This window comes from Stegastes partitus, unplaced genomic scaffold, assembly GCF_000690725.1.
Source record: "Stegastes partitus isolate 25-593 unplaced genomic scaffold, Stegastes_partitus-1.0.2 Scaffold1043, whole genome shotgun sequence".
NCBI lineage: Eukaryota > Metazoa > Chordata > Actinopteri > Pomacentridae > Stegastes > Stegastes partitus.
Genome location: NW_007578774.1, coordinates 94658 through 107290, shown reverse-complemented (window position 1 = coordinate 107290; position 12633 = coordinate 94658). Strand labels below are relative to the sequence as shown.

Below are 12633 nucleotides of genomic sequence, written 5' to 3'. Positions count from 1 at the left end.
TAACATTAATAATAAGGATTATTAGTTTAATTGACTAATATTTCTGCAGCAGTCAAGTAACTGCACAGAAAACACAACAGACAAAGACTTGCAGTAAAGTTTTAATTCAGCACTTTTGTGAATTTCCACCATTAAACACATGAAACACAGATCTGACAGACAGAAAGTGAAACCAATCGTTACCAACAAGTGGCGATAAGACAATAAAAACACGTCCCTGAACCGTGACTTCTGACTTTTATTGCAGCTGCTGCAGTGAAACCAGCAGTTTCTGCACTTCTGCTCTCGTCTTCTGCAGCTCGTCTCTGATTTTCTCGCAGCGTCTCACTGCTTCGTCAGAGCAGGACAGTAGCTGACCGTCGCTCAGACTCTCCTCCACGGCGTCCACAGCAGCCAGAGTCGTCGCCGTTTGTCCTGCGACGCTCTTCATGGCGTCGCTGGAGGCCATTTTGTTGCTAATCTGCTGGATGGTTTTCAGCTCCGTCACCAGCGGTTCGAGTCGTTTTCTGAAATCCTTCCCGGTTTTCCGCATCCTGTTGACTTTCTCCACCTCCTGATCTGTTGAGTCTTTACCTGTAGACGGCCAATCGATCATGCTCCCCACTACATAACCTGCGGCCATCGTGGCATGCAGCGCACCGAACGCCCCTCCGACCGCCCCGCCTGCCGCGCCCACCGACCCGCCAAAAGTGCTGCCGATTGCGCTGCCGGTTGCGAAGCCGATGCCGATCCACAGAACTCCGCCGAACACAAAGGGAACCCGATGACCCGCCACTTTGGCAGCAATGTGAACGGCAGAACCAATGGAGCCGGAAAACGCTCCGCCGAGGACTCCGCCGAGAATGCTGCCGAAAAAGCCGACAGTTGCACCGGCGGCGTTGACGTCCCTGTTGAACCTGGCGATTGTTGCCGCTCCAACGGCCCCAAAAGCCCCCCACAGTCCGCCGGTGATGCCCCCACAAACTGCCCCGACGGCTCCACCAAACAGACTGAACAGAACCTGAGCCACGGCATCCTCACTGCGGTTGTTTTCGCCTGCTGCCGCCCGACTGAAACGTTCCAACGCTCGATGAAGATCGACTTGATGTTGATCGTAGAGATGCAGGAAAGACGTCAGACTTCTGACGAGGTTGTTTTGTAGGACGGTAGACGGGTCCAATCCAAATAAAAATGCCATGTTTGTGTTTCGGGTTCAAATGATGCTGGTGATGTTGAGGAGAAGTCGTCTATTGGATCAGCTGGAGTTTAATGGCGACATCCCTCAAAAACAACAACAGGTGCTCATCCCTGAACAGGTTCCAGATTCTTATTTTTCCGTCTGCAAATTAAAAACAAAACAAAAAGATCTGAAACCAGCTGATTCTGAAATCACTCCTGTAAAATATCAGTGAATTATTTAAATAAACTCCTGACAAAACACAAAATAAATGTGTCACAGATTTATAATTTTTTAAAATCCTGTTTGATTCCATTAAAACATCAAAGTGAATCGTATAAATAAACATATCAATACTTTTTGATAAAGTTTTTTATTTGCTCCTGAAAAGTTCTTGAATCGTTCTCATGGAATTTTTAGAATCTGATACAAACAGTTTATTTTTGGCTGATATTTAAAAGAGGCGTTTAGAAAGAAGTGATTTTGAAGGAATTTTATGATTTTCAGCTCAGATTTGTGTTTTTCTTCTCAGACAAAACCAAATGCAACAGGAGAGGAGTCGAAGCACCACAGAAAGCTGAAAGTCCAACTGTTATTTGTGGGGTTTTTAAAAATTTGCTATTTTTAAAAATTGTTTCTGGCTTCGATAAATGATGCAAATTTGACGAGTTTTTGTTAATAAAGCACATTCAAACCTGCACCTTGGGGTGCAGAAGGTTTTATATGTTTCATGAGACATATGGGTAGAAATTCAGATAAAAGGTTTTTTAAAAGCAGCTTTTTCCCACTGCTATGCAGTCGTAGGTGGAAGTCTGAGCGAGTTGGAAAGTTGCTCATCTGTCCTGTTTAATCCTTGTGTGTCCGTTTGTCCCAGTTTCTACGCTGTAATTACGTCAAATCAAAAATATTTCAGCTTTCTGTTGCAGAGCAGCTGTGAATGAATGAATGAATGAATGAATGTCCTTTACTGTCATAACACATCGTACAACCAGAGCTTCTCCTATTGTCTGTGCAAGTAAAAAAAAAAAGTGCAAAGTTGCTCAGTGAAAATACAAAAGTTAAAAAATGGACAAATATATTTTTAAAAAGCAATAAAAGATTTTAAAAGTATTACCTAAATGTATTAAATGAAATGAATAATGAACAGTCTTATTTTCAGAACATAAGTACATTTATCCATTTAAACTTTTGTCTACAACAATAAATGTGCAAAAAGTAAAACCTTCTGACGACGTTATGAACCGACTACATTTAAATCCAGACGTGTGTTCATGTTTTATTCTTGCAAACTGTAAAATCTGCACGATAACATTCAGCTGCTGTTGTCTGTTCACATTCTGACTGAATAACTGCAGCGATTGTTCTGCCTGAACAAGTTTAAACAAACTCATGATGACATTAAAGCCACAAGTAACAAGCTGCTGTGAGACGCTTTTATCTGCAGTTACTATTGAAGGTATGAACGTCGAGCGTTTCTGTCGTTAAATCTGAGATATCAAATCTGATCTTGTCCAGCTGAGAGTCAGTGAAGCAGGAGTTTAAACTGAAAGCGTCTTTAGGTTCGTCGTACTCACAGTCTGTCGCTCGTGTCCGATCGAAGCACCAGCAGACGCTGCCTCATTTGGTGGAAATATTTCTCACAGAAGCAGCTAAAATAACGACTGAAGGCTGAAACTTCTTCAAGGGAGGAACCAGGAAGTGTGGGAGTCAGAGGGCAGGGCAGGACTGACAGTAAAGCAGTTTCACTTCCAAATGCCTCGAAGGGACAAACAGGGAACAAGAAACAATTGCATATTGACTGATTTGTGTTGTCAACACAACAGAAGAAGCTGGGCGTACCCGTCAACTAACATACTCATCATAGTTTGAATTCAGTCGGTGCACGCCAAAGGAAAGTGAGTTATTACACAAACACTGAACTTCCTGTAAAAGCAAAAGTGTTTAAGTACAAACAGCAAAATGCACTTTAAGTTGCATTAAGGTGTCCATAGAACCTGTAGATAAAAGACAACAAACAACAGGAAATACAGCTTTTCTCCTTCAGAAGCTACAGTGTGCAAATATGAAATATAAATGAGCCGCCACTCAAATGTTCATCAATTTTGCATCAATCTGTAATAATGACAAACATTTTACATGTTTGTTGTTGCTAATTAAAGTTTACAAGCAGCTTAGTTTTACAGAACAGTGTCATCTCCTTTATGTAACGTACGTGACGATGTCAGAAAGTGTTCGGATACATTGGAGGGTTCAGGAAAGTTGAGTGAACTTCTTAGAAACGCTGCAGCTCAGCCAGAGGCCTCATCCGTCAGCAGAGAGGATGAAGGTCAAGCCCAAGTCTGCTTTGCATAATAACTCTCAGGCTGCTCTTTGAGGAGCTGATTCAGTCGGAGATCACCTTTAGCCTCCGGCTCGTCTCCCCAAAGGTAAACAAAGGAGCACTTAAACACTGATTAGCGTCCAGGTCCGCTGTGATCCGAGCCGGTGTTCATGAGCTGCTCTGATCCGTTAATCAGCACGTTAATGAGCAGAAAACCTGCATCATTTAATCAGGAAACAGTGATAATGAACATCTGGGGTTTTGTTTGGACGTAAAAGAAAAGTGAAGCCTGCATTCTGTCTGACAGCCACCAGGGGGCGACTCCTCTCAAGTCAGATTATATAGAAGTCTATGAAAAACTAACCGACTTCTCATTTGATTTCTGACCTCAGTGGATATTTTTCTATTTAGTTTATGGTTTTAATCGCTTGTTTTCAGTCTTCTTCAATATGGAATGATGTCTACTTTGTAAATTATGGTCATTTCTAGAAGAAAACAGACCATAAAAGAGGAGATGTTTTAGATCGTAGCTGCCCTGTGATCGATAAACTGCCACCTTGTGGGCCTCCGTATAGGTTCCTTGAGTTCAGCTTGCTCATCACATACGATTTCAAAAGATGAAAAATCCAAGCTTGTGCGTACATCACAGTTGCTACGTTCATTCCTTATTAACAGTCTGTAGGCCTGTTTGCACGAGACACTTATTCCCTGATGACCTGCAGACTTTACACGGTGGACAGTATAAGAAAAGTCTGCGTTTTACTTAAATTCACTGACATTATTCTCAGACATGGTATCAGCTGGCTGCTACAGAGTCACTGAACCAGAGCTTCATGCTGCCATGAGTAGCATCCATCAAGTCATCGATCTGATCGGTTCACTCAGGACTGAACCCGACTCTGGTCCTCTGTGTTTGGTTCAGTGTGTAGGACGATGTGTGCGGACATTTTTAAAAATTAAAGACATGGCAGACTCACATGTGATTAAAATCAAAGCTGACCTGCAATTAAATGACCAGAAGTTCAGCATTTACAACGTGAACCTGGTGGATTGAACTAAAATGAAACTTATGGAAGGCTAATGAAGGTTTTATTACATCTTCATGCTTGTTTTTATATATATATATAAATATACAACAGCAGTATTTCCTCCAGGATGTTCTTCGCCCTGGTTTAGCGTATTAGCTGCTAGCTATGATGGTAATGATTCTTTTGGTTCCATTATCTAACTCAGTCCATCGGGATATTTCTTTGTGTAGTTTTGTCATATTGTTGATCAGTTAAAGCTGTTTTATATGTTTTGGAATTTAAAAACGTGCATCTACACAGTTCTACATGTTCTCTCTTTATACATTTCTTTTATTTGAGTATGTTTATTAGAAGCTGTTTTATTGGATTTTATGGCAGTTATAGATCCACAAGTGGAACGTTTGCCGTCTTATGTTGAACTTCTTTTAACTCTAGTCCTGTGTGAAGTGGGATTAATGCAAACATACATGTGTTAGTGTACAGATGGTTTATTGGTCGGTCTTGTTTTAATCCAGTTTGCGGTTTTAACAAACACAATGATGTGATTCGTTGTATTTATTTCTGACACCAGAATGTTTTTTTGTTATGAAGCTTCCTTCCTACAAGACGTGAGCTGTTGATCTGCCCATCAAGGAAGTACAGCAAATAAAGCTGCTCTTTTTATATCAGTAGATCTGACTATAATTACGACTGCATTCCATTTAATTAATGTGTTGCTCAGATGTATTCGTACAACAAGTAAGACAGATTGAGCCCTTTGCTTGTATCTGCAGCCTTGGCAGTGTTAAACAGTCAAGTGCTCCATCAGTCTCAGTTTTATCATTGTGCTGATGTTAACCTTCAGAACAGTTGCTTTAAAACTGTTTGCAGCCAACAGGAAAGAAAAAAACAGGAAAGAAAGCTGGAATTCCCCACTGCGAGGACAACAGCTTACTGTGCAGATAAAAGCTGTTCGCTTCTGTTGGGAGTGCCGTCCAACAGCAGTCAGTTTAATTTAAGGATTTTACTTGTCAATGTGAAAACTGATTTATAATGTCCATTAATCAACAACGTAAAGGAAGTGATTGCATAAGAATTCACCCTTCAAGTCAGTATTTAGTGAACACACCTTCATCTGCAGTTACAGCAACGAGCCTCAATCAGAATGAACATCTGGACGCCGCAATTTGAGCCCAGTGTTCTTAATAAAACTGCTCAAACTCTGTCAGGTTGCAAAGGGATCATGAGGGAGCAGCTCAGAAACTCTCAGTTGGACTGAGGTCTGGACTCTGATTTGTCTGCTCCAGAACTTCACCTTGTTGTCTTCAAACCATTTCTATGGAGCTCTGACTGTTGACTCTTGTGGGAAAACAAGTCTCCTCCAAAGTCTCAGTTCTCCTGCAGACTGCATCAGGTTGTCCTCCAGGATTTCTCTTCACTTTATTGCATTCATTCATCCTCTACTTTCACAAGTCTTCCAGGGCTGCTGCTGAGAAACACCACCGTGCTTCATCATGATGCTGCCACCACCATCCTGTTTGTTGTGCAGATGTGCAATGTTGGTTTTTCAGTGTGCTGAACATTTAATTAATGTTGCGGTGCTTCATCATGATGCTGCCACCACCATCCTGTTTGTTGTGCAGATGTGCAATGTTGGTTTTTCAGTGTGCTGAACATTTAATTAATGTTGCGTAGATGTATTTTTATAGCACGATACTCTTTCAGTTGCTGCCCTGACAGTGTTAGACAGTCTGGGGAGGAAAAAACAAAAATAAAAACACCACTCAAACTTACTGTAAATCCGTTAAGGTCAACAAGGCTTTACTGTTCTAGCCCGTCTGTTTAAGCCCATTGTTTCTGACACTGTGCTCCGATAAAAACAATTGTTCTAAACTGTTTGACACCAACAGATAAGAAAAACTAAAGCGAGGAAGGCCGGAGATAAGGCCACTGAGAGGATAACAGCATATAAAAAGCATTCTTTAGACGGCAGCCACTTGAAAGAAACTCACCGCATTTAAAAAATGCCTAATTAAACGAACCACAAAACAACACTGAGAAGCAATAAAAGGCTCATTCTGCTGTTATTGTATCTCGCCGTATGTGTCTCAGCACATTCAGAGCGCCCTGAAAGCTCGGCCAAGAGGCACTTTACAGCCAACAGCACTTCACTGCTTCCTTTGCACTTCCAGTTAAACGCTTTCATGACATTAAAGTCGAATCGAATCACAAATTCCCCTTTAAAACACCGCTACTATTAAGACCAACGCATTTTATTAGAACAATCATTCTTTTCTTTTAATCTGCTACACACACAGCACAACCTGTTCTTACGTAGCTCCTGCATTAACCTCTTGTAACAGCGCCCCCTGGTGTGCGGACACCTACAGTTGGTTTACGAGTTGCCATTTCTGGCACTGTGAGGTTCACAAGAGAAGTTATTAAGCTTCAAACAGAGTCGTGTAAAATCCTGGCCAGGACGGCGGCTGCAGGATAATTACTAATCCAACACCTGACTCTTATCTGATTCCTGTCCTGTGACTCTCAGCTTCTCCTCGGGGATCAATAAACTTTCATCTGATCTGAGCGAGCCTGAACCTCATCGCGCCGCAGCTCAACACACATCTGGACGGTTTAAACTCATCTGTGACGTTTATTTGTGAACGTCGAAGGCTTCAGAGCCGGCGCGGTTACAAAATGATTAAGGTGGGTCAGGAAACAGCCCTTTTGAGTGAAAACATCTTTCAGCTGCTGATCAGAACCTTGAACGGCGGATTCGTCTTTACACACAAACTCTTTGTCACGCTTTCAACTAAATTAAAGGTTTGCCTCCCGTTAGAACGACTCATTTCAACAGATTCATTCTCATGGTGCACCGATGAGCTGATTACACACATTAAGGTCTGTTTGGGGAGAACTGAAGCTTTTTTTGGTGACTTTAATAAAAGCGATTGAACCTGTAATAACTGACATTGGCTGTGTTTCATCTAACTGTCGAGCAAATTAAAGCAAGCCGTTGAAATGTTGCAGTAAATTAAAAAACAAACACAAAATGACATGGATTTGAACATATCTTCACTATTATCATTAATTTGAAGCCACCTGACAAATTTAAGTCCTTCTTTTAGCTCCGGCTTTGGTCTCCACCACCACCTTTATTTTTTTTTACTGTTTCTGTTAACTTTCTATATTGTGATACTTCAAAATCGGAACAAAAAGAATTTATGCTAACACATATATTGCGACATCTTCATTATCATTATTTATCTGAAGCCACTTGGTCAATTTAAGTCCTTCTTTTAGCTCTGTGTTTGGTCTCCACCACCCGTTTCTTCAAATTTGACTGTTCCTGAGAGCTTTTTCTAGTACAACATTTTTTAAAAAGAAGCTAAAAACGAAGCTATGTTAGCATGGATATCTCTACCTGACAAATTTAAATCCCTCTTTTAGCTTGTTTTTGATCTCAACCAACATTTTTTTAAAAATTTTTTTGTCCTTTTCATTAACTTTTTCTAATGCGAACGTGTAGGTTATGGAAACACAGCTATCAACACATCTGATGAATGACAGTCACTCCTTTAGCTCTGTTTTTGGTCTCCGTCAGCCTTTGTTTATGTTATTTTGCTGTTTCTGTTCACATTTCTAATGCAGTGCTTCCAAACGTGCATTAAAAATCTACGATGCAAACAAGGTACTGAAACATCTTCACCATTCAGTCACTCCATGAACTGAAGTGAATCTTTCAGCTGTTTTTGACCTCCTCCACTGTTTTTTTCCCACTTTCTCAAATGCTATACTTCAATATGCACATAAAACACTGGATGGAAACACGGTTATTGGCACTTTTTCATAATTATAGTGTATCTGAAGCCACCTCATCACACTACGTCGCCCTTGTAGCTCTGTTTTTGGTCTCCTCCATCTCCTAAAGAGGAAAATACTTCCAGTTTAGCTGCTAAATTCTACATTATTTTGGAATAATGACACACAAACCTAGAGTGACTTTATCGAACCTCTTTGTCTCTGCTTGAAGCTCCCATGAGACGAGTGTAAACTTTAAAAAAAAAAACTTATCTGAATTACAACAAGAATCAAACATATTGTGGACTGATGTCAGTGTTAAAGTAAACTACCTGCAATTTTTCACAACGGTTTTGTTCACGCGGTCACCTACAACGCTAACACTACGCCACCGTACAAAGTGCTTCACATGTAGGAGAACATGAGCGTGTTTTAAAAACAATTTCAATAAGTCACTGACTGGCCCACCTGATGTCGTCGCTCCGGAGCCCCTGACTGCTGACCGAAGCCCTCCAGCTTCCTGCTGGACTCCTGGAACAGATGAAAGACTTCCACCTGAGGATGTCACTGGGTAGCAACAGGTCAGACACACATCACAAACCATGAGCCTTGTATCAGCATGCTAACAGGCTAAGCTAAGGTGGGGTTAGCATTTAGCTTCCTGTTGGGCCTCGGGACAGCCCTGCAAGATGGCAGAAGAGTCTTTATCAGATATTGAATATTTTGGCAAACATCTGGTACATTTCTGTGGTCACAGGCGTGAGACTGTAGCTCTCACGCAGCCCGGATTCATTTCAGGTTCACAGGAAGCATGAAACAATTAATCATGTCGTATTTTAAACCGGTTTGTTCTGCATGTCAGCACAAAAACTGTAAAAAGGCATTTCCTTTTTGGTGAATCACTCTGTGCACTAACAGTAACTTTATTTCTGCAGCACTTTTTAACTTTAAACACAATAAAAAACCAGAAATAAAAGTCCAACGTGGGCCTCTCCTGTAAAACAAAGCTTAAGAACATAAGAACATGAGTAGAAAGCTCACATAAAGCAGGTCAAAGTCAACCACAGAAGATAAACTACATACATAAAGAAAAAGTAAATATAAAACAACATAACATTAATGAGGAATGAACTCAGTACCAAACAGCTCCATCTCATCCATTCACTTATTGTCACGCTAACAAAATAAAGATTACAATCAGCTGCTTTCTTCCACAAAGTTCAACAATCACAAAGTTTAAACCACAGAAACAACCAACGAACAGGTTTTTCAGCAGGTTTTATTAAATCCCAACCACATCATTTAATTTTTTAAAAATTTCCATTTCTGTTAACTTTACCTGATGCGATACTTTAAAATGTGCAAAAAAACACGTCATGGAAACACAGATGTCGGCGTGTCTTCCTCATTACCTCGTCAGTGGAGCGCCGTGACGAAGACTCGGGACGCCTGCTGACTCGTCCACATTGATGACGTCAGCGTTTTTATGTCCCGCTGACCTGTAACTTCAAAACGTGTCCAAAAACATCAACATCAGTCATTTAGAGCCGCTGCTGCTTTTTAAAATTTTCTTTCAAATTGCAGCTTCCAATAACTTTTTCTAAAACACACGACGGAAACTTGGCTCATAACAAACGGATAATAAACGAACATCAACCTGATAGAAAGAAATTAATACAGTCGTCCTCAAATGTGTTCAAACCTCCCGTTAAAGAAAAGGCTAAATTCACAACAGTCACTCAAATAACCAGAAACTGGAAAAAGTAATAATAAATAAAAAATTTATAAATGATAATTGAGCGAAATAAGACGTTGCTTTGAATTGTGGTTGAAAAGAATCATTTAAAAAAATAAATTAGGTTCCCATCATGTTTGTTTTTTGTTTGGCAGCGTCATGATTTTCATAACATTTTTATTTATTATTACTTTTGTCAGTTTCAACTTATTTCACTGACAGCTGTTTGTTTGTTTCCTTCTTTAATGAGAGGCTACGAACACATTTAAGGACGACTGTGTGACAGAAGCCGTTATTTCGTTACCGCTCACTCCGACCGGCCAGCAGGGGGCGACGTTTTTTTTTTTTTCTCCTGCATCTCGTCGTCCATCTTTACAAACCAACAAATGAAGCGCCGACAGCCGTCGTGTATAAGAGGGTCACCTTTATTGTCACAAAAACACAACAGGAATGTACAAAAGCAGCAACCTTTTCATTTTTCTCACACGAAGCGGCAACTTTTACGTTCCATACACAAAGTTGCGCGGCGTTTTGCACGGTTTAGTTGGTCTTTAGTTATACTGACTTTGTAGTAGTTTATCATTCTTCGTCACGATTCACAAACAACACTTACCCCACACAGCAAGCATCACTCTCAGACTGGAGGAAACAGCGTTTTTAGTTGATGTACAATATCGTTCAGATAGCTTTCTCGACGGTTATAGTAGTCGTTTTGTTTTTTTTTTCTCTTTATTCTGACAGTCAAAGGGGCTACCCATGTCGAACATAATACAAAAATCTAGATTACTGTACAATTTTTGTTTACTCTATCATACACTCACAAGTATACACAGAATTATTGACAAGAAAATGAGACCTCTGTTGACCCAGCGTGCAGATTTCCAGGAATGTATACAGTATGCATGCCATTTTGGAGTAGTAGTCGTTTTTTTTTAGTTGTTTTTTCTTTAACTTCTATAAAAATTTCACATAAAATCAATTTCGTAATATATTATTTGGGTTTATATACATGATTCGAACATCCACAAATGGTTTGAACAATCACACATTCATCAAGAAACCATCAACAAACTGTATAATCTGTGTAGTGTACGCACACTGTCGGTTATAATAGAGGAAAACAGCTACAAAACGGGGCGTCCTATCGGCCAGGCGATCGTTTCATGTGCTTTTTTTTAATCAACGCGGCGGCACCGTTTGGGTCCGTCACAACCATCCGGAGCGCCTCCTGGTCTCTACGTGTGTGTGTGTGATCATGGTTTGTTTCATGGCTCAGCAGAAAAAATAAAAGAATCTCCAACGCAGAAAAATAATAGATTTACAGAATAAATGTGTTACATGCTTATGAATCCTCTTCTTCAAGTATAAAAATACAAAAAAAGCTTGATTATATAAAACATAGATGACACTTTTTCTTTTTTACATGTTAATAAAGCGATCTCTTGGAAAACAAAAAACTAAATGGTCATATAATATACATACAATATATCTGTGAAGTGGTTTCGGTTATACTTTAACTGCGCTTCTTCTTCTTCTGTTTTTTTGTTGTTGTTTTCTATTTCCGTGCTAGCTTCAATGCTAACTCTGAGACTACGGATACATTCCATAAACGTGATTTAGCTTCTGCCTGTGGTGATGAATACACACTCAGAGTTCCCTGCAGCCACACAGCGTGCAGGATTGTTTATCTCGTCATTTTTAGATTCGTTTCACACCAAAAAAAAAAAAAAAAACAAAAAAACCTCCCAACTCACCAGATTTCTGTATTTCTGGGTTCTAATCCGACCCGACTCGCCACATTCAAGGTCCAAATAAACAGTGGAAGGGTTAAAAAAAACAACAAAATGTGAGTAAAACTCCGGCTGTGTCCCAATTTCACACTCAAGACGAACTGTGTGTGAATGTTTTGCTGTGAATGTGGATTAATTGGTGTATTTCTTTATCTCACACCTCCTTCATACTTCCGCTAACTTCCTGAAACTTAACCGGTAGTTCTGACTTGTGGCTGTTTTGCTACGAGAGACATTTAAACGCGATTTGTGCAAATTACAAGCTGCAAAAATAACACGATGAGATGATGTAAAATTATTAATCAGACGGGCAAACTTTATCATGACAGGAAGTAGAAAACTAAAATCAGGTCGGTGATCATAGTGTGATTCTTACTTTTATAGGTTTTACTGAATTTAAATATTTTTAATTTCAGTTTTATTTTTTCTTGTTTATATTTTAACAAGATTTGTTGTGTAAAGACAAATAAAGGAAATAATATGCAGCAAAGAAAACCAATTATTTTATAAATTCTGAATCACGGTTTTAGAGGTAATAGTGATTTTGTTTTATTTCTTTTCCATTGTAATTAAACTGATGTGATTTCTGCTGTAGAGCGTCTCTGCAGCAGCTTCGTTTGTAACCGTGTATCGTGACACATTTTGTCGTTGTCAGAAGACATTTAGACATTCTGTGATTCTGATCATGTTTCCACTAAAGCTCAGGCCCGGTATTACAGCGCCGGGTTCAGCCTTCGTATTAAGTTGTAGGTCGGACTAAGTCCTCTCTTGCAGGTCCTCAGTTAGTCCAGAACGCTGCCGCCTGTCTGCTAACTGGAGCATCA

At 40.0% G+C, this 12633-nt stretch overlaps 1 protein-coding gene across 1 annotated transcript; it reads right to left on the bottom strand.

Annotated features, from left to right (window-relative positions):
* Positions 1-88: 88 nt before the first annotated feature.
* On the bottom strand, positions 89-2811 carry LOC103367382 (keratin, type I cytoskeletal 14-like). The gene is made up of 2 exons (XM_008295386.1): positions 2731-2811; positions 89-1318 (listed from the first exon to the last, which is right to left on the bottom strand). Exon 2 carries the CDS (start codon positions 1175-1177, stop codon positions 239-241), a length of 939 nt encoding a protein of 312 aa, XP_008293608.1. The 5' UTR covers positions 1178-1318; positions 2731-2811; the 3' UTR covers positions 89-238.
* Between the last annotated feature and the right edge of the window lie 9822 nt (positions 2812-12633).